This window comes from Perna viridis, chromosome 9 (assembly GCF_037379345.1).
Source record: "Perna viridis isolate PV_CMFRI_1.1 ecotype Kerala chromosome 9, ASM3737934v1, whole genome shotgun sequence".
In the NCBI taxonomy this organism is placed as follows: domain Eukaryota; kingdom Metazoa; phylum Mollusca; class Bivalvia; order Mytilida; family Mytilidae; genus Perna; species Perna viridis.
In genome coordinates, this window is record NC_142453.1 from 25,818,501 (window position 1) to 25,841,427 (window position 22,927).

The 22,927-nt window shown below is 32.1% G+C and overlaps 1 protein-coding gene across 1 annotated transcript; it reads right to left on the bottom strand.

Annotated features, from left to right (window-relative positions):
- Nucleotides 1-66: 66 nt before the first annotated feature.
- Nucleotides 67-22,011, bottom strand: LOC148607516 (uncharacterized). Its single transcript, XM_088543538.1, has 20 exons — nucleotides 21,888-22,011; nucleotides 18,704-18,722; nucleotides 17,301-17,342; nucleotides 16,639-16,721; nucleotides 15,886-15,957; nucleotides 14,804-14,921; nucleotides 14,093-14,128; nucleotides 12,743-12,757; nucleotides 12,260-12,376; nucleotides 11,067-11,198; nucleotides 10,461-10,523; nucleotides 6,659-6,741; nucleotides 5,644-5,715; nucleotides 4,630-4,747; nucleotides 4,087-4,131; nucleotides 3,088-3,204; nucleotides 2,658-2,792; nucleotides 1,679-1,762; nucleotides 749-889; nucleotides 67-235 (listed from the first exon to the last, which is right to left on the bottom strand). The coding sequence occupies exons 2-20, from the start codon at nucleotides 18,711-18,713 to the stop codon at nucleotides 168-170; spliced, it is 1,551 nt and encodes a 516-aa protein (XP_088399664.1). The 5' UTR covers nucleotides 18,714-18,722; nucleotides 21,888-22,011; the 3' UTR covers nucleotides 67-167.
- Nucleotides 22,012-22,927: the final 916 nt, after the last annotated feature.

Genomic DNA, 22,927 nt, shown 5'->3' on the forward strand with positions numbered 1-22,927 from the left:
TTAATGAGATTGAAATTAGTTAAAATAATTAATTAAAACTCCATGTACAATTTCAAAACAAAGCAATTTCAAGTATAGGTTTTATTACGCTTCCATCATTTGAACATTCTAATAATAGCTTACGACTGTCATACATGTTTTTCATTTGTTTTGGATGCTTCTCAAGTCTAGTCGACATTTCTGTCGTTATGCTTATGATTGTTTACTGAAGTAAGATATGGAAATCCGATCAGATCTGTAAAGAAGAACAATGGAGTGACATTTCAATACAAATGTATCAGAAAAAATGATTAGGCTTCATTTAGATATTTGTAATACACGAGACGTGTCAATGAATTGTAGCGTGAAACGCTGTTTTATCCCAAAACCTGTTTAAACTGAAAGCTGTATTATCCAAAAACCTGTATAAACCAAACGCTGTATTATCCCAAAACCTGTATAAACCGAACGCTGTATTATCCAAAAAACCTGTATAAACAGAACGCTATATTATCCCAAAACCTTATAAACCAGGCACACTTTAATATCAGTTCAAATATATTTTTAACCTTAGTCGACCAAAGACCTAGCAGTTTATGTTGACAAATCAAATGGGTTTAGACAGCAACATGCCAAGTTTACATATATGATATAAACAGCTTTGAAAGTATTCAAGTTCGCAAAACAATTCGTATTTTTTATCCTTAAAATAGTACTTTATTACTTGTTTTTTTTGACAAATTAAAGAGGAGACTTCAATAGTATTCACCTGCACATAGTCCACAATATTTTCTGCAGTTTCGTTCTCTAAATAACATGAACATTTGACTTATACACAGGTTGTCACCATATGCGTCACAGTTACTTATGTAGTTTTCACAAGATGGCACTTGAATAAATGGGGGATATTCTGTAAATAAAATTGGATGTATGTACTTCGTGTGGCACCTCACTTGATAAATATCAGCGAGCGAAAGTAAACTGAGCTACTGAAGTACCTCGGACAGGAAAAAAAACAACTTTACTTTTTCGACTTTTACGCACATTGAATTCAGAGATTATGAAGTAGGTGGGACGGGGAGCGGTGGGGTGAGATGGTGGGTTGTTGAGGCTGTTCAGGTGGGACTTCAGAAAAGGGGTTACGTGCTGTTATGTGCTAATTCTTTCAATAATCCAATACGTCTCAGTCCAATATTTCTAGCCGAGGACAAATAACCCAGCCAATATGGAAATCCGTACGCAATTACACCTTTGACTAATTACTCCAATACATTAGTCCAATATGGATTTTAATAAGTCCAATATGACGTATTGGACGGCTAAATCCCGTATTGGCACACCTTTGTATTTTGTATTGTATTGACAATTTGGATCATATATAGGCTTATATTCGAACTTTAGTCAATAAATATAAAGTTTAGGTTCTGTTGGCAGATAAAGGGTTGCACGTTGTGAATGATAAAAAAAATTCCGGCGAAAGAAAGGGGTGGGGGAGGGAGAGATATTAAACCTTTTGGCTTACTTAAAGATGAAAATGAAAATATACTATTTTTTCAGGTTTGATTGTCCATCGGTATGTTCACCCTTTCAGACAAAGGTGGTGAATAACATTTTTAACACCGATTGGAGGTAAATGGAATGAATCGACCCGAAATGATCGATATACATTGTATGTTAAGACGGACAGCAATGGATTTACCAGTTGTTTCGCTACCTGTAGTTGTCGATGTTTTAGCTGTTGGTGAAGTAGTAGTTGTGTGAACAGGTTCCGTCGTGACTTTGGCTGTAAAATATTCTTCAAAATCTTATTATTTTTTGTAATATCTGTATGTAATATAAACATATATAAACTATATTTACCATATATGAATACATTTACTTTTGAATAACTGAGAGTTTGCTCTATCAGAAAATGTAAAAACTAAATGGGCGTACATGTGAAAATGTACAACCACGACAACACGTCATACGGCCTCTTTTGAAAATATTATTTCGAATAAAACATTTTTACACTTAATATCTACCCATTTGTAATTGGAATATATGTAACCTGTAAATTCTTGTTTATACATGTAATTAATCAAATTCCAATCACATGTAATTGACATTTTGGACATGCGATTATACTTTTCTTTATAACATCATAATCAGACAGTGGGTGAAACAAAGTACATGTATGAACCCCCCCCCACCCCCGTTTCGAAATTTTAATTTGACTACTTGCACTATCAGAATCAAGGCAAAAGACAAGATTTCCCCTATCACCTTTGTAATTTGAGTTGTAATCTCATAGAAATGCACTGGAAATGAACATTTAAAAATGCAGATAGCTCTGTCAAAATCTCATTTTTCTAACATTCTATTGAAAAAAAAATTCTGAGCAAATCCAGTTATGCGGCGATCTTACTATGGTATTTTCAAATAGAGAAAGGTACTATCCTTGAGTGATATTAGATTGCCGGATTGGTGGGTTTTTGACATGTATGTTTCTGCTTTTTTCCATTTTTGCCTGATTCTTACAAAATATACTTAATTACGATCAACTGCCATTACAGATAACCAATACCCAACTCACCAGACACTGTAAAGATTGACATCGAGAGCTCTTCCTCAATTACATGTAAGTCGACGGTAGTTTTTATCCAATAATTTTTATTTTCATACACATTGGTACATACCGGTAACACAAAGTCCACAGAATTCACTGCAATTGTCCTCTCTAAACAGTCTGTACAATGGATTAGTGCACAGATCGCTGCCATATTCATTACAATTAGTTATTTCATTTTTACAGGGTGGGATGGGTGTGTGAGCTGCAAACAACAAATTCCAAGTAGAACCAAACCGAAAAGAAAAGGAAGCAAAATAAAAACAAAATACAACAAAATAAATAAATAAAGAAATAATTAAAGAAATAAAAATAAATAAATAAATGATACAAATAAACAAATTAATAAAAATAAATAAATAAAAATAAATAAATAAATAAATAAATAAATAAATAAAAACACGCCAAAAATTACTTTTCCTACCAACCAATCTAACAACTAATCACATAATTAGATTACTTGGTAATTCTAAGTTAAAAATAGTTAGCTGAAAACTTACGATCACAGATTCCACAATACACTTTACAGTGAGCCTCCGCCCATGGTCTGTATGTACTGGTCTTGGGACATATGCGCTCACGGAGATATTGTCTACAGTTAGTAAGATCAACGCAGTCTGAAACATAGTACATTTTTAAAGATCTGATATACTTTTAAAACCCAAATTTAACATTCATTACTTAGAACAAATATAATGTTCTTGATTCAGTCGGCTTTCGCAGCGTTGCAACACGTGGTAGTCATATCCTGGATATCTGCGATAAGATAAAATCTAAACTAACAAAAGTTTTTTTATTGATATTTTTACATATAGTAACGGGTTGAGACCTTAAATGTTATGCCATTTCGTCAAAATACAGCCCACCTAACAACTAGGTTGTGTGTCCCAAGCACAAACCTGACCCTAATTCATAATGATGCAACATGTTAGGAAAGATGCCACGTTCCTCGCTCATTAAAGAACCCTGCTGTGGTATTTTCTAGAAGTAGGAACCATAGGGCTTCGCACCGGGGGTTAAATAGTCCAACCATACCCACCTCTCCCTTTTCCAGTGGCAATCAAAATTGTCTACCCCATTATCCTTGTGTCCCATCCCATCTAAAAAATTTCACCATCTTTTTATGTTCATATTTTATCATCCATTTCATGTTCATCGCCTGAATATACATGTAAAAGAAATATTGCTGCTCGGCGTTAAACTCCAACAATTAATCAATCAATTGTCGAAATACTGTACATCGCTGTTATTCCAATCTTATAAAAAAACTAATAACAACAAACAGATCGATCTTTAATGACTGATTTTAACTTTTCACCACAAGTTTTTTCTTAGAGAAATATAGATGAAATGCATTCAATATGTTTAATTTTTTCTGAAACAACACAAGTCTATACACACTGAAACATTAAACTATGCGGCAGAAAACGATTCAGTTTAATTTATAAATGAGTACAATGCACTGTAAATTACTCTCTATAAAAATGCTTTCTGCTAACCGTTTGTCCCTCGTGGAGTAGTTGATTGTTGAATATTGGTAAGATCTGAAAAGAAGAAAAGAGAAGGGCAAAGTAAAATCTGTAATAAATGTAATATGAGGCAGGTATAACCTGTAAGTTGACAAAGGTGCACGAAAATATTGACATTGTAAAAAGAAACTATGCCTTACATTTTTACATCAACTAGGAATAATTTATCTTCACAATTAAAAAAAAAATAAATGTGATTTCTGAACATATGAAATTTGAAGTTCCAATACTCAGCATTATTCTGGTTGCCGGCTGGAATTTTAACTACGCATAATGTAACCCATTTAGCTTACCAGGTTATATCCCCCGGTTAACTTCCTGTCAGGCTGAATTCGGGCTCTCAGTGCTCCTAATATCATACGTTAAATTTGCATTGATTTAGATAATAACCAATATAGTAATGTATATTTGAATGGCCTATCTTATATTTACCAGTCAAATTCAAAGTATGTTTTGAATGGAGTTTTATATCTTATATTGGTTTAGAAATTAAATCATCAAAGTGATACTCACGTTGGCGACACAAGTGCCCGTTACACGGCATACCGTCATTATATGGGGGATTGTCACAACACTGGGCGCAACCAACAACACTTCGTCTACCAGACAGACTACCCATCATGTTACATATCTTGATACAGACATTTTGAGTTATACTTAAAAAAAACCCATAATTTTCGGACCATTCAAGTTTGAAATAGAAATAAAACCATAAGTTAATTGCCATCTGGTGATATTTAAGGTATAAGAACTACCGGCTCGATCGTTAGTGTAAAAGGGACGTCTCCATAAATTTTGAATTATTCAAATCCAATGGCATCATAATGTTTCATTTACAGACCGCACCGTGGTATCTTATCACGACTATTTTTTTTGGTAGTTTGATCAGAACAATAATCAACCGCATGTATAAGGGCCTAAAATGCTTTTTAGGAGTATCGTTCCATAGAAATGCTTGTTAATAGTCTAATTCGTTAGAAAAACATACTTGTGAGGAAAGAATTTGGTCGGCGTTAAACAACAAAAAATGGCGGAATTACAATGAGATTTCTCGTACGGATTTATAAAATTCTTTCTAAATTTTGCATAACAAATAAAAAAGTCAACTCTGCCTCGAGAATGGAACGAATGAGAACAATATGGCTTAATCAATAACGGACGTGTACTGATGTCGAGTAAAACGTTATTTCATCCTTAACCACAATATTTAAACATTGTTGATTCCATGTAACATACAAATTGATTCATCGTTTTTCAAAATAATCAATGAATGTATCTCCAGTGGGTAACGTTCATAATCACTTTTATTTTCGAGGGATATCCAATCAAAACAATGTATCGGATTAAAAATGCAGGAATCATTCATCATAAGCTTTTGTCTGGTTTAAAGTCAGATCTTCATTGAATACGTTACAGCGACCTTCAAGAGTTCACAATATCTTATTGGTTTTATGTGTTTTGTTTCTCTTCTTGATTTGCATTTACATATCTAATACTATATATCCTCATATTATTGAATCACGATACCTGTATTTTTCGACAACCGGCCGTGTAGACCTTTGTGAGATTTGACAGAATGGTGATATCAAGAAAGCAGTTCTATAAATACCAAGAGAAAAAAAATGAGATATACAACTATTTAATAGATTTACAAATCTTAGGGGTTCTTACCCTTCATAACTTATTCATTTTTAAATAGTTTCAAATTATACAATAAATTTGTTTTTTTAATAGTACATTTATATTGTTTATACACAATAGAGGTAAGAAAGTAACTTAAGTGTAAGTGTTTGTAAGAATCAGGCAAAATGGGAAAAATCAGAAACATGCATGCCAAAAACCAACCAATCTGACGATGTACAATGTAATATCACTCAAGGATACTGTCTCTATTCGAAAAGACCATTATTTAATCTCTGCATCACTGGCTTAGCTCAGAAATTTTTCAATAGAATGTTAGAAAAATGAGATATTTGACAGAGTTATCTGCCCTTGAATCGTTCATTTTCAGTGCATTTCAATGAAATTGTAACTAAATTGGCCAGCATGATATGGAAAATCTTGTCTGTTTTCCCTAATTCTGATGATGAAGATAGTCAAATTAAACAATCGAAATGGTGATGGTGGTTTTTTTTTACACACCACGTTTCACCCACGGCCTGATTCTTACAGGGACTGACACTTAAGCATATGTTTTTTAAGTAAACAGTAAAGAACAAATGAAAATGCAATGAAATGATAAAGAAAACGAATATTTATGTCTATAACCAAAACCACATTCAACAAAACGTTAAGAAATAATTAAGGTGGAAGACCTAGGTTAAGGGAAACAACTCTTACAGATCATTCAAACATTTGTATTCACCATTTTACATCATCTCATGTAAGCATTAAAGTAACTTGGACTGACTTCATTCTGTTTCAAATAAAGCTTGACAGGTTTTGGTGAAATTGAATATGATACAAACTTATCGCTGATTTAAAGAGTGATGTCCCTTACCCTAGGTCTACCTCCTTAAGCTAAAGAAAATATTTAACTTACCTCATTTTGACTATTACATGTAATGACTGAATTCTCACATTCTCTTAAATGTTCTGCTGATTGACAAGACAAGCATTCTAATGCTGGTTTTAATAAATAAAAAGAAGCACCTTTACAAATTTACATATACATAATCTACATTTTAAGAGACAAAATTCACTGGTACATACGAATTAAACAAGATTAAATGAAATCAATTTTAATACTAAATACAGAACCAGAAGATTCAAAAACCAACCATAACAAACCCAATCGAAATTACGCGGAGATGGATGCTCGTGAAGGATAAAACTTCCTGCTTCTTGAGACACCACACATCATGATGTAGCTCGATTAAAGTCATCTCCGGCGAAAGAAAAGAAAACATTCAAAGCAGATAACAATTTGCTATATAAGGTAAAAAATTATAACGATAAGGTAGGTCGTAGCCAAAACATTATTCACGGGTAGAAAATGTTCATCATTTTTGTAACATTTATAAACATTTGATGGTAAATCGGCATTTTAAAAATATTTTATAGCCAATTAAATTACAGCTGAAAACTAGTAATAAAACCACAGACCTGATGTTATACTTATGAAGCCAACCAATATAATCAGATAACTTTTTGCTGAAATACGAAAAAATCATGAAAAAGACCTTCATGTTCAACTTCTCTTACATCAGCAAATATGCCTGGCATAATGAATATAGGTTTAACGTTCACGGTAACCTTTTGTAGATTCGTAATGGATTCCCGGGACACGACATTAGCAGCTCGGTTTCAATAGAACATCAATCCCTACCAATCATGCAAAGTGCCTTGAAATTTTGTGTGTGTTTTATTATTTTATTTATTTTGAAGTGCTAAGCTTTTATACTTTGACTTTCAAATTCCTAATTTGATTTTATCTGCGTTGTCTTTTATAATTGATATGCACAACTGCCTTTCAATATATTTTGTTGTTATATTTTGTCTTTGTATTTTTATACAAAAATATATATGAAAATTTCATACTTTAAATGTTTATCACAAATGAAGTTTCACAATTTTTTGGGTCTTAATGAAATAACTTACACTCGTGCATAATCTGCAAATAAGAATAAAAGTCTGATCTGCACCACAGGGATTTAAGCAAAAATATCATAATTGGCATGATGTTTTTTTTCTAAAGTGTTTGAAAAAGAGAAATAGTAAAAGCAAATTTCGCTTAAGCGTTATTAATAAAAGGGAAACAAGGACCTCTACCTCGAGCTAATTTTTTACGTAAACAAAATTTTCCTTTAGTAAATTTCGGTTTCTTAATTATTACAATATGAAACTGTTCAGGTTTAAAGTGTTAGATTCAAATGATGTACATATGCTTTGAAGTAGACTATTGAAAAATATACTTCTAACAAAGAAAAAACAAAATTACTTACAAGAAAATAGTAAAGAACGGTCTGCAATACTCTTATCTTTGGATTTCTAGACGGTCTATGATAACCTTTCCGTATGTCAAACCTTCCGACGTTTTAGATGAAATGCACGTAATGCACGTCTGGATGATAAGAACTTGCTCAAACTAGAGTGCTTAAATGCTTCATTTTTGTATATTTACTACATTTAAATTTAGATTAAAATAGCACGACGGCAAGCCGTTGAATTAAGAGTGTTTGAATGATATGAGTTGAATCAGAATTTTGAAGCTATCCGATGTATAGACTATAAAACCCATCTATAATTTAAAAAAATCTTTTGAGCTTTTCAAAACTAAAATTGGATTTCGGGTGACTTATTTAGCCTGGCCATTTTATGTGTTTTATGTGTAATTAAGGGCCTTTACCCTTAGCCTAAGACCATGTAACAGTACTTTGGCAAAAAAGAAGGAAAACAAATAATAGATAGAATACTATAGTATTATTGCGTAAGGTTTTCCATATTGGCGTAGTTGTTGGTCCGAGGCTAGCCATATTGGACTGAGGCGTAGCCAAAATCCATTATGACTATATTCGGCGTCACATAAATAACATACTGTTAAAATTTGAATAAAAATATTTTCTACGACTTTATTGACACCTACCGTCATTTAAATTGTCTTAAATGACTTGCTCATTCGTTTAGCCAAAACGGCTTCTCCCTGAACAAGTCGCTTTTAGCTTAAATCATGCGTAACAAATCCTTACGGGGAAATCCCATACTAATATCCGCCATGTTGGTTTCTACGGGACGATTTGTTTACAAACGAAGTTCGTAAGTTCCTGTCGAACTCCGGTGACAATCGTCTGCTTGATTAACTTCTCGGTATTGTATGTTGTTCGCGTAAAATAAATCCGAGATATCCGAAATAACGCCGAAATGCATTCTGGGTTCTTCGGTTTTTGGACAAACCATTTAAACGTAAACAACATCTCCTAGCAACCCGATCACTGTAAACATGGCCGACTTTTTACAATGTAAATATTGGCACCAAGAATTAAAATCTGACCGGAATTTAACGATTCAATGTTTAGGGAGAAGCCGTTTGGCTAAACGAATGAGCAAGTCATTTAAGACAATTTAAACGACGATAGGTGTCAATAAAGTCGTAGAAAATATTTTTATTCAAATTTTAACAGTATGTTATTTATGTGACGCCGAGTATAGTCGATAACTCAGCCAATATGGAAAACCTTGAACAATTATACCTAACTAGTTTAATACGGCATATTGGCCTAGGCCAATATGTATCGTAACCAGGCCAATATGACGTTTGGACGGGTAAAAGCCGTATTGGACGGCTAAATTCCGTATTGGCGTACCTTTGTATTTTATATTCTATTGACAGTTTTTATCATATTTAGGCTTATATTCGAACGCTAGTCAATAATACTTTATTTGATCTGTTATCATCAATTATTTTACAAGTAATATGAAAAATGCAACCGGAATTTCGGCATAATACACTGAAACTTTTGGTAGTTTTTAAAACGTGTCTTAAACATGTCGAATGGCATGTAATCAACGTATATTATTTTAAAGCCAAACAACATCATTGTGCTACTATATATTGGAAATTACTCTTGATCCTTTGATAAATATTCCTTTACATTACAGAAGTAAACAATATTTGTTTTGTAATTTCCCTGTACAAAGGTGTCAAACACATTTTATTTTATCTAAATGTCTGTTCACAAAAATGCTTTGTGTTCTAAATCTGTCCATTTAACTCAGGAGTTGGGTAGAACCTACAAAGTAAAACATATTATCTTTGGTATAGCTGACGTATTAAGACACTTTTTGTACAAAGGGAATAAAACGCACAATGTGCACAGAGTTATTTGTGAGCGTCTATCACTATCCTTATACTCACATTTTTCATTTATAAATCGGGATTGTGCATGTTTAATATTCCCCGTAACCAAATGATAAAGTAAAAGGTTTTTACTCATACGTTATGCCAGAGCTTGCCGAAACTACGCAGACTTTTTGTATCGCGCTTGAACTCTAACAAATAGGCTTCTGGTACAGGGTTATGTTGCTACAAGGTTGAAGTCATCACTAGAGAAGATTTATGGTCGTCATCATGAACTCGTGGATCGCTATGGTGTATCCATCAGCACCATGAAAACTGATTTATTCAACGGGTCATAGTTTTCCTTTCCTCGTTTGTCTACCCCGGACTTGACTTTTTATGAGCAACTCGGCGGGTGTTTCTAGAAAAGCTGAGGACACTAACCATACCGGTGTACCTGGTCCATGCTCCCAGTTTTTAGTGGAGTCCGAGTTGCTCATTTACTTTTGTTACTTTGTAGATATGTGAATAAATGAGGGTGAAACTAGAGAATATTCAACTAACTTACCTTTAACCGGCGGAAGAGTGTTTTTCAGAGGTAAACCGGTGGTTGGTTCATGCGTCGTAGTGTCTAAAATTAAGAACAAATCGCTGCATTGCGTTACATTACATAGGTAATACATTTTAGTAGCCAAAAGAGTGGAAGCTTTTCGGAAGATATTTTCATAACTAATTGCATATGTACGGTAGCTTGATGGAAAGAAGGACCTATAATCCTGAATTGTTGATATGTTTGACGAAATATTGTCACGAGTCCACCAAGTTCAGCGTAAAAAATCAAGTTACAAGTTAAATTAATTTTATTGCAAATTGAAAACATAGAATCTCACTGTATCTTTGTCTGTTTTAGAATTACACAAATTGGACTAGAAATAATTACAGTAAGAACGATAGTTGAATTCATCGGTCCTTACACTGATTAAACGATATCGGCGTGATAATACTGAAGCGCCAAAACTATGACATGTCTGAAAACAAGACATGTTACAATGTACATGCACATGTAACGAACACAATAAAGTAAAACACACATTTTAATTAAAAGAAAGTAAATTAAAACTCGGATCTTTAAACAAAGCTTTGACATAAGACGTACAACACAGGAAACACTTACGCGTGCATAGTCCGCAGAATTTTCGACAATTATCTTCTCTGAATAAACGGTAAAGTGGGTTGGTACATAAGTCATCGCCATATTCCTGACAGTTATGGATATGGTTGATACAGGGCAAGGGTGACGTATGTGCTATATCAACAAATGGACACGCTCTTAACAATATACAACCTCAATAATTATGCAATAAACAAACTGGGGAGGAAAGCCTTTGAGGTTGAGACATAACAATACACAGAAAACTTTTCAAAGTTCTTCATTTTTTTAAAGTTTAAAAGTTCTCTCCAAGCTAATGTTGCCGATTTGTATCCTAAATCACCATCATATCTTTTTGATGGAAATCTTGTTTTTAAAATAATTAACACAAGACTTTGTCATCGATCAAGTTCTTTAGATACAGATCTGTTCCGAGTCAATGTCTTAATGTCCCTTTTTGTGAGTGCCTTAGATACAGAGAGTCCAGAGAAATATTGAAAAATACTCTCTAACTTTATCAATGACCTTAGTATTGAAACCCTTTTATTTAGAGATGCTTCCTCATCCAATGATCAAACTGCGAAAATATTTACTTTCCAATGAAACATTCATACAAATGGAACGTTTTAGTTTGCATTGATTGCTATCTTTCTTACAATATTCACCTTTATCTTTCTTTTCCCACCTTTATTATCCTGTGTCTGATGTACATATATTTAAGGTCTTTCTAAATTTTCCCCGTCATATATTTTCGTATAGTCCATATAAACGCTATTTTGTAGACACCGTAACACGCACACTGTAATTTGTGTATTTATGTTATTTTTGTATGAATTGGTATTTGATAGCAAATCAAATTGAATTTATATATTTTTTTGCTATGCAAACTGTATTTCTTTAAGTAATATTCGAAGAAGACCTTTGTTAGTTGTATTAACTTGTGTCCAATTCATTTTCTATTTTTAGCATTAAAATAGGTTTAATCTAGAAATATCCACTAAAACAGATCATGAATTGCTCGCCAAAGGCTAGCATAAATAAAGTACAAATGTACAAAAATTGCTTTCCTCGCTTATCATCTTAAATATTTTCATACTACCAAGTTTGTGAAGTTAGTCATTTTATAACTTGTATTCTTATAATAGACACCAAAGTAATTTAAAACAATGGCATTACATATGAAGAATAAAATATTGTACTCATTACAACTGACTTACGATCACAAAAACCACAGTAGGCCATGCATCTAACTTCAGCCCATGGTCTGTATGTGCTATCGTGTGGACAAATTCTCTCGGGAAGATATAAACGGCAATTGATCAGGTCGCGACAAACTGTGAATCATAAACGATGAATTCAAACGAAAATGAAAAGAAATGCTTAAAGGAAGGTCTTAGTTTAGTACGAAAGAACAAATATATAAAATATAAGCACACACACACACACACACACACACACACACAAGTACGAAAGAACAAATATATAAAATATAAGCACACACACACACACACACACACACACGAACTCAAAACTGACGAGTAAACACAGGAAAATAAGAAGAGCTATGACATAAAATGGCATTAAATATAAAAGAACATTGGTTTTGCTTTATTCAATGTCCATTTTAGGACAATTTTGATCATGGCGCACGATTTACAGATCAATCCACACAAAGATCAGAGGTCATAAGTACTACATACCTGTTTCATTTTCCCCTAAAATGAAAACAATATTTAAGGAATAGTGATAAACCAGGAGAATCCACGGAGAAGACAAACAGGAAAACACAACAAACCGTATAATACACAAAAAGACAAAAACGAACACCCCCCCCCAAAAAAAAAAAAAAAAAAAAACAACAAAAAAAAACAACAAAAAAACTACAAAAAAAAACCAAACAAACAAACAAACAAAAAAAAAACAAAAACAAAAACAAAAACAAAAAACACAATAGCAGAAGGTTAACTGCTTAACTAGCATTCCAGCTGAGAATCATGTAAAATGTGATTTATAGGTAAAAAGCCTACATGTTTTTATTTTTGATATTTTGTCATAGCAAATAGTGATTTAACAACAAGTTTTTCATATATTCCGTGTTCTTAGGAGATAAACATTACATAGAATGCACTGTAATTTTCAAAAACAAGAGAGATAACTCTGTAAATAACACCCCAAAACAAGAGAATCTATTGTATTTTCAATGTTGATTATATCATTATATCCTAAGAGCAGACAGAGTTGAATGAATAATGGAACAGGGTTATGTTGCTACAAGATTGAAGTCATCACTACAGAAGTTTTATGGTCGTCATCATGAACTCGTGGATCATTATGATGTATCCATCAGCACCATGAAAACTGATTTATTCAACGGGTCATTGTTTGCCTTTCCTCGTTTGTCTACCCCGGACTTGACTTTTTATGAACAACTCGGCGGGTGTTTCTAGATAAGCAGAGGACGCTTACCATACCGGTGCACCTGGTCCATGTTCCCAGTTTTTAGTGGAGTCCGAGTTGCTAATTTACTTTTGTTACTTTGTATGTATGATTTTAGTTACTTTATGTTCTTTGTTGTGTGTGTCTGTTTTCCATGTCTTGTCTTTTTCCCTGGATTACATTCATTTGATTACCGCTATAATCTTGGTTCCCTTGATTACTCTTTCATAATATAGACCCATAAAACAAAATAAAAATACGTTGCCTTTTTTGGGGATGTATCTCATTTTTCAGGTTTTGCATGATTCTTACAAAGACAGCTACTAAAACGTGGTAAGTATTCAAATCAGAATTTACTTTGATTTAGTTAAGTTGTACGTTTTTATCTGATTCACTGTTTCTATATGAAATTAACTATTGAATTTCTACTTCGATACATATATGAATATAAAATGTTATTCATAAGATGCCAGTTCTTGTTCACATTCATACACAGTGATTGCGCTAATTTCCCTCCTACTCGAACATTTGAAATAGCAGATGTAAGTAGACCGTTCACCATTGAATCGTGAAAGTAACACATTTAAGGTAGATGTACATTAATTCTTTCTCACCTGATGGAAATGGAGTTGTTGAGTATTCTGAAAGGTCTATAATGAAATTATTTTAGAAGTATAATTAGAGGAAGTTGCGAATCTGTAAATTTACGAATACATGCATACAAAGTAACTGTTTGAATTAGCTCTATTGTGAAAATGTCTAATTACTCATACATGTTCCGAGATACCGGTAACCCAAAGCATGAATTGCAAAAACAACTCCTTTGGTGTCTTAATATCACAACCATCTACACCTCATACTTAGATTCTATTCTATGTGATTATAGTATTTTAACCTCGTAGACTTAAATTTCAACGTTGCCATATGCATCTTAAAATGTTAAATGCTTGTGTTATTTTATCAAACTTAAACCGGTATAATACATTACACATTTTATAAATACAATAAATCGGAAAGGGCTTTGTTTGTACATATGAATAACATTATAGGGTATAGTAAGTCTATAAAGATAATATAAGGCTAAATAGTTTCGGAGACTTCTGGCAACTTGTGACAACTTCGGTATATAGTGTCCCTGATAGAGCAGTCTAACAACTAACTTAATTGGTTTCACTCCTCCACAGCATCAACATATTTTACAAAGATTTAACATTCCGTTAACAATTGAATGCGTCGTTAAATCGAGTTAGACGTACATCGAAAATAGTATCCTACAACAATTTATAGATATTGCATGTTACAATGTACATATGCATAGTACTCACATTGGTGACAAAGATGTCCATTACATGGCGTCCCATCGCCATAGGGAGGATTGTCACAACATTGTGCACAACCGACGACACTTCTTCTTCCAGACAAACTACCAATGATGTCACATACCTGTGAAGTAGCCAGATAAATATTCAAGTTCATACAAAATCAAAAGATCATTTTAGTTGTGTTAACTTATGATATCAATGAAGTTCATTTTGTTGATATTTATTGAACGTAATGTAATGAAATATAAAAATAAATAAAAATAATTAAAACTGCTGTCCTGTTATAATCTGGTTTATTGAATGAGTGTATGTAACTGAGAAGAAAAAGGAAAAATAGAAAATAATATTCCTAGATAACATGAACATACAGTACTTGTTTGGGTTTAACTTCAGTTATAAAATTTGATTTCTCTTTTGGGCTAGATATGTTATTTTCCGTAGTCTAACTTGATGCTGTGACGTCAGTAACGCCGATTTGTCCGTATTCAACAATTCAAATAATTCAACACAAAATAAGGCTTTGAGCAAGAAATAAATCTTAATTTAACAGAAATCCATTAGAACTTTAGTTAAAAATCATGCTTGCATAATCAACGTTGGGACAGGTTACGTTTCATCATAAATGGCTTCCCTGTTCACGAATCGTAAACTGTCCCAAACTTCCTTTTTGTATATCTTAGTCAAAAATAAAAGTAAGAACAATCCCTAATAATCAATGGTATTTGGGGTTTGAGAAATGGTAACGAGGCGAATTAGGGGTTGGGGATGGGAATTGCGTATGGGGAGTAATACGTTCATTTGTAGAATAGCGAATTCTGCTAACAGTAGTTATTTGTATAAATGTATGTTTATCAAGTCACAAATAATAGTTTACGATTTTAAGAATTGAAAAAAAAAGATGTAATATTTGAAATAATTATGTAATAAAATAAAATAAAAATCTACAAACTTAATATTTTTTAAACATATTTTTTTTTCAATGAAGGAATGGTGTAGAATATGATGTTAATGTGACGTTAATAGCAGGTTCTGTAGAAGTACAAGTCGATATTGAAAGTCATTTATCGAAACTCTTTGTAACAAACCTTTCTAGCTCGACATCCGGCGGTGAAAACTTGAGTAAAGTTAGGCAGAATAGTAACATCTAGAAAGCAGTTCTGTATAAGGAATATATTACATTATATGTTCAACAAGAATTAAATATACAACATATTGTATTATTGTGATAATGGACACCAAATTATGTTGACGATTAAATATAAGAAGAATGACTCATAACGTTAGGAAAATGTTTTTCGATGATTCTAATACAAAAAATTATGATGACCGTGGTACATGTTCATTTCGAATTATATGTTTCAACGGGAATGAGAATCTTAAACAAAATAAACAAATTAGTTTAAAACAGTTCCTTTTCATGGCATGACTAATTGGGCAATAACAATGAAAATGGAAGATGGAAAAGTCGTAGAAGAGACTGGATAACCATTAACTGTTCATAGAAAGTTACTTTGAGATTCGGACTGAAAATAAAAAACAGTTTGCTCAACAACAAGACCCCCCCCAAAAAAAAAGAACAAAAAAAAAACAGAAACAAAAACAAAAAAAACAAAAACAAAAACAAAAAACAAAACAAAAACAAAACAACAAAAAACAAAAAAACAAAAAAAAAAAAAAAACAACATAAAAATTTTGTGTAAATAATAGTATCAACTTACCCAGTGTTGGGTTTCATAGTATATTATTAATAGACTTTATATGAATTGTATTTTTTGCCTTTGTATTTAATGTTTTATTTTCGCAATAAACACCAATCCCTTTAATGGCTAAGGATATACCTCATGTTGATGATCACATGTTAGGGAGTTTGTTAAACAGCTATGTACATTTTCCGCGGCGTCACAGGATAAACATTTCAATGCTACAGAATAATGCATGTTTAAGCGTCAATGATTATCAAACATTACAATAGTAGTACATTGCAACACATATACCTATGTATTTTGCAAACATATTATGACAGGTACTTGCATAACATTGACCTTTGTATTGTCATTGTATTTCTCGAAGGTTTGTAATAGTTTTCCTTTCCACTTTCGTCTTCCTTTAAAAAGTTATTTTGGTCACTGCTATGGTTGGTAGTTGTGAAAGCAAATAAATTTAACAGAATAGGTGAAAACACCGAATATGTAATACATCGTATTACAACTTACTTGTATTTAATATCATATAATGGTTACCTCCGTTCAAAACAAGTAAGTTTACCTAGGTTATAAGTGGGGACTTTGCTTCTTGTTTTATTATCTGAATTTTATTGTTTCCAATAATGCTTGTGAATTTTATCTTTTCTGTTCCGGTTTTGCTTTGTCGAAACATATTGACTAGCTTTTACCTTCTGTATTGGTACTTGAAATAAACAAAAAAAAAAAAAAAAAAAAAAAAACCACAGACACAAACAAAATATCAATTTGCATGCTTCAACCTCTGGCAAGATTCAAACCTGATGTTGCGCCGAGAATGCAACAAATAATTAATCCTTGATCTGAAATTATAAATTGAAAAGTTGCAGACTTAATTTAAAATATCCCTCATTGAACAAAATTCCTAAAATTTAGTGTTTATGTTTCCAATACTATTAAAGCAAATAAAGTGTTGTAGGATACAAATAGTAATGAAACTGAACATTATCAGAATAGAAACACACAACAAACAAAGTAAAGTGACAAAAATAAAACGCATATAGGAATAAAAAGAAATGAATAAACCAAACTCCACTAAAAACTTTTAGAGCTTGGACCAGTTTCATTGGTTGGATAAGCGTGGCCTGCTTTTCAATAAACATCCACCGAGTTGATTATAAAATTTTATGTCCGGGTTTGGTAAATGGGGAAAATTATTTCAGGGTAAACAAGTACTTCTCATGGTGCAGATGTATTCACCATAACGATCAACGAAATAATAAATTATATAGATTTTAATTAAATCTTGGAGTAACATTATCTTGTTTATGAAGTCTGGGTTTTAACTGTGGAACTTGCTTGTTGTTTTTTTTTCTGAATTTTTATGTTTCAAATATGCTCTAAGTAGTCTAGCACGGTATAAATATGTCACATAGTTTTTGCAATTTAAATATCGGAAAAAAATAGAATCTCTCATTTTCAATCTATAAATAACGTTAACAATAAGAAAACTATGGCTTGAAAGTATGTGATAAAATACATTTTCAAGCAACAATCATATAGACCAACATCTTATATTAATTGTTAATTTATTTTTGCTTCAAAAGCGTATGCCCCATTTCAAAGTCCAAAGGAGTATAACTTTTTCAAAATTAGTGGAACATTTTCTGGTAATATATCCACCTATAGATCATATCATAACTACCTTAAAAGTTTCATGAATCAAAAAACAAAAAGACAAAATTAACAAAAAAACAAAAAACAAAAAAAAAATAAAAATAAAAAACAAAAAAAATAACAAAAAAAAAAAAAACAAAAAAAAAAAAACAAAAAAAAAAAAAATTCAAAACAATACAATTCCTTAAAATGTCCATGCTTACAGAACAGTAGAAAGACACTACCTGTAGGGTGGGAAAATAATTTCAAAAATGCAAAAACTGACAATTATAAAGGTGAACTCATTCTATTAAGAAATTAGTAGAATTGTGGGTTGTAGTAAATAAAGACAGATCAAAACAATTGAATGTGTTTTGGACTTTAAATAAGGGCATGTGTACTTGATGTGAATTTTCATATACATTAAAAATATTTATATGATCTATACAAGAATCATTGTGCATCCGAAATTAACGATTGGTTTAAAAATAAACACATCGAAACTTGTGAATACACTCTTTTTTGTTATTGAAATTTAATTTTGTTCACATACTTTACTAATACTTACAAAATTTCATGGTAGCAAACTAAAATAAATGAGGTTCTTATTGTACACTGTTAAATCACAAATAAAGACATGAAAGCAGACATATAGGTCATACGATCCCTGTTTGGGATAAATTTCCCACTTGTCCCATACCCCATTGCCTCATCCCCCATTGCCCATAGACTCACCCCCATTGCATCGACTTATTTCCCGTTGTCAAATGCCTTTCCCTATTCCGAAAAGGAAAAGTAAAATAAATGTTTTATCAAACACATATAATGGATAAGGTTGCAAAAAGTTGTGCGCAATCAATATTGATTTTAGGATCTCACTGGCCAGTTCGAGAATTACCGAAATTACGCGATATTTGCATTGCTAACATGTATTATCGCCACTCCGAGCTGCATGAGAAATAATCATGCACAATATTCTTAAAAATATAGATATATGTATACATTGTGAATGAATTTGATTTCTAAATTTTTTCTTTAAAATGTTAAAATTGTCCAGGTAAGGTTTTTGTTAATTGTTGTTATACGTATATTTCTAACCAAATTCTTGAACATGAGATATTTTTCCAAATTAAATGAGTATCAACACTTAAAATTTCATTAATGGTCTTAACTAATTGTTTAAAATGTTATAATTGTTAAAATAAGCTTTATATATGGGCTGTAATACATTTATTTCAAACAAATTTCTCAAAAAAGACATATTTCTGCTAATTGTAAGGGTGTGAACAAATTTAATTAAAATAATGGTCCAAAATTGTTGTTTAAAATAATAAAAATGGCAATATTAGTATCCGGTTGGTTTGCGACACGCATATTTCAGTCACAAATCTTCAAAATGACAAATTTTTGCAAAGTGTATGTGATCGAACACTTTTAATATACCTACACGTCTAAAATTAGTTAAAAATGTTAGAATTGTCTATGTCATTAGTATGTTGATGGTTGTAATACATATTTTTCAGATTAAATTCTTGAAAATGAGATATGATATTTTTTGCAAATTGAATGAATGCAAACATTTAAAATATCCTTACTGGTAATATATTATTGTTTGAAATGTTAAAATTGTCAAAAATATGTGTTATGCTTTGACACATCAATTTCAGTCAAATTTCCCCAAAATGTCATATTTCTGCAGATTGTACAGGTACGAACAATTTTAGTTTCAATTATGGTCCAAAATTGTTGTTAAAACTATTAAAAATGGCAGTATTAGTATCCGGTAGGTGGTTTCGACACTCATATTTCAGTCAAAAATCTTCAAAAAATATTTTTGCAAAGTATATGTGTGGGAACAATGTGAATATATCTATTAGTCTATATAGATTGTAAAAAATGTTAAAATTGTCCGGGCTGTGATACATATATTTCAGACCAAATTCTTCAAAATGAGATATTTTTTTGCAAATTAAATGAGTGCGAACACTTGAAATTACCTTTATGGTCTTATATTATGGTTTAGAACGTTACAATAATCAAAATAGGCGTCATATGTTTGGCTGGGACATATTGATGTCAGTTACATTACTTAAGAATGACACATTTATACATATTGTTAGGATGCGAACAGTTTTAATTTCAATAATGATCTAAAATTCTAAAAAAAATATCAATGAAAAATGAACAGCGACACCTGTAATAATTAAAAATTACTCTAAAACAATCTTCTTAAAAAAATATTTTAATTGCTGTCATAGAAATATGATATGTACGTTTTTTGCGAAAAAAGGCAGAACAATTTGTTTGATTGACCAATCAAAATTAGTCCCTCGCCCCATTCCCCTTTTCATTTACCCCATTCCCACATTACCCATTCCCACATTACCCATTGCCCCATCCCCCATTGCCCCATCCCCCTATTCACATTGCCCCATTCTCCATGCCCAAATGCCCCATACCCCATAAAATGGGAAGTTTATCCCATACAGGTACTGCATCAGACATAAAATGATATGGTTTCAAATAACCTATGGAATTTCTAAAACTCTACCAGAGTGTGTCTTAGATTTCCAATTCTATCATTTATTGTTTTGTCTTTTGTCACAATTTAAACTAATAATACGTTAAGTAAACATGTATGTTCAAAACCTATTTTGCTTGGCGCTTTTTTTAAGTCATCATGAGATGTTTTTTATGAGGTCACACACATCGTATGTTTATCGCACCTGTAGGTCAGAAAAAGATGTCGCAAATGGCTTAAATTGTAAACTTTTTCTATCGAAACTTCAGAATAGAAATATCATTCAGAGACATCTACATTGATATACATGGCCATTACGCGGAAAAAAAAAAGATCTGCATTCACAATGTAGACAACATAACTTAAATGTCTTAACCTTAAATTTCAAATTAAAACTGATGATAAGACAATCCCCACTCCCTCCCTCACACACTTGTAATGTGAACTACAAAATACAGCTGCGTCTGAGGGATAAGCAGGACTTGATCCACAAACCATATGGTCACATTTCAAGTGAGTACAAATATTGTAGGCGTCATGTTTGATGGGTGTAGCAATCTGGTAGTTTGTAATCTTTAACTGAAGAGGTCATAAATGAGAAAATGGGGTCCAATATTACATGTACAGCAGAGAGTTGTATCATGAACTTATGGATTAAAAATAATCAATTAATTCTAAAAAATTATAATGTACACAATTAATAACAAAAATCGAGGACAGTGGTTTCGATTTGATTTTCACGGATTTTATTATTACACCTGTTAATCTTAAAATATTGCAAATAATGATAGCACTCTATATTTTTACCCCTGATAATGCAATGCAATAGGACCTTTTATTCATTTGATTGATGTAATATCCTATGTCGGATATTTATACATTTCAGAAGGAGGATTGACGAATCGAACATACTCTGCTTTGTACTAGTCCATCATACTGAGCCGTATCTTTTTTTCTATATCGCATGTCTACATTTACTGTCTACAGTTAGGCATTCCAATCCATTGGACATATTATTCTAACTCTTCACTCTAACCTATCACATACTGCGTGCTGAGCGGATAAGTGCATTTCAATTTTAAGCCCTCCGTGGGACTCGGACGGAGATCGAATCCACGACCTCCTCCACACGAGACAAACATACTTTCCTGATACCACCGATTTAGTTACATCACTTAAAATTGAATTGTAAATAAACAAAATAAATGAACTATGAAAGCTAGATACTTACTTTGGATAAAAGGTTTCAGTCAGTAGATTAAGTTCTGCCCAGACCAAATGCAACGTTGTCGTTGTTAAGAATAATACGTGTTATACCTTATCTAGCTGCAGTAAAGGGCGGAATATGATAACCTTTTTTGATGTCATACGGTTTGGATAACACCTGAAGACCTAATACTTTATTGTACTTAATGAATTTTACCAACTTAAAAATAACTAAACTTTATTGAGTAACCCAATCCCTCCATCTCCAGGTGTCAGTTTCACAAAAAGTCGTAAGTATAAAGTTGATCGTAAGTAATGACGTCATAACATAAACTAGCATTGTTACGTCATGACTTACGATCAATTTTACACCTACGACCTAGTGAAACTGAAGCCAGAAGAAAATATACACAAAAATAGATAAATGTATCAATAAGCAACGATTTATACTCAATAGATCTGATTTCAACGGTAGTGTATAATGTAACGCTCGTAGCCTGGTTCGGGAGGAGTATGTAGTGGAAACTGATAAGCTCATTCATTGGTTTGTTGTTGAGGGTATTTTATATCTTATTATGTTATTTATTTGTTTCACTCGTATTTTGTCTGTCTAGTTTACAATAAATATCCCGTTTCTTTTTTAATAATTAATTTTAATTTTACTCAGTGGATATTATGTAATGTGTACTTGCAAAAGACAATACACTTCATAACCCGAGATTGACCAATTTTGACATGCTGTACGAAACACCGACGTCTGAAAGATTTTCAAATTGAGATTATACAATAACTGTTTCGAAGTGTCATTTAGTTAAGTTTTCGTCCATCTAAAATCATGCGTTAGATGGTGTATGATTGAGCCAAATATGTTTATATAAAATATGATTTTTGAAATTATTCTGAGTATTACAATTTCGGTAAAGATTTCCTGTATAACATGTTTCAGGTTAAACAGTACAACCTTTCTTCACATATTAAGTATACCTTATTTTTTTCTACTCAAGGACGTCGTTGTATGACAAATATGTTTGAAATAGTTTTTCATTATTTCCAAACTCTAACATT

Bases quoted from the DNA above. Each gene is read 5' to 3' on its own strand.
- LOC148607516 (XM_088543538.1), bottom strand. The intron at 10,524-11,066 runs GTAAGTGTTTCC...TCTTAATTTTAG, and splicing joins ATTCTGCGGACTATGCACGC to ACACTACGACGCATGAACCA. The intron at 6,742-10,460 runs GTAAGTTAGTTG...TATTAAAACCAG, and splicing joins CACTCTTCCGCCGGTTAAAG to CATTAGAATGCTTGTCTTGT.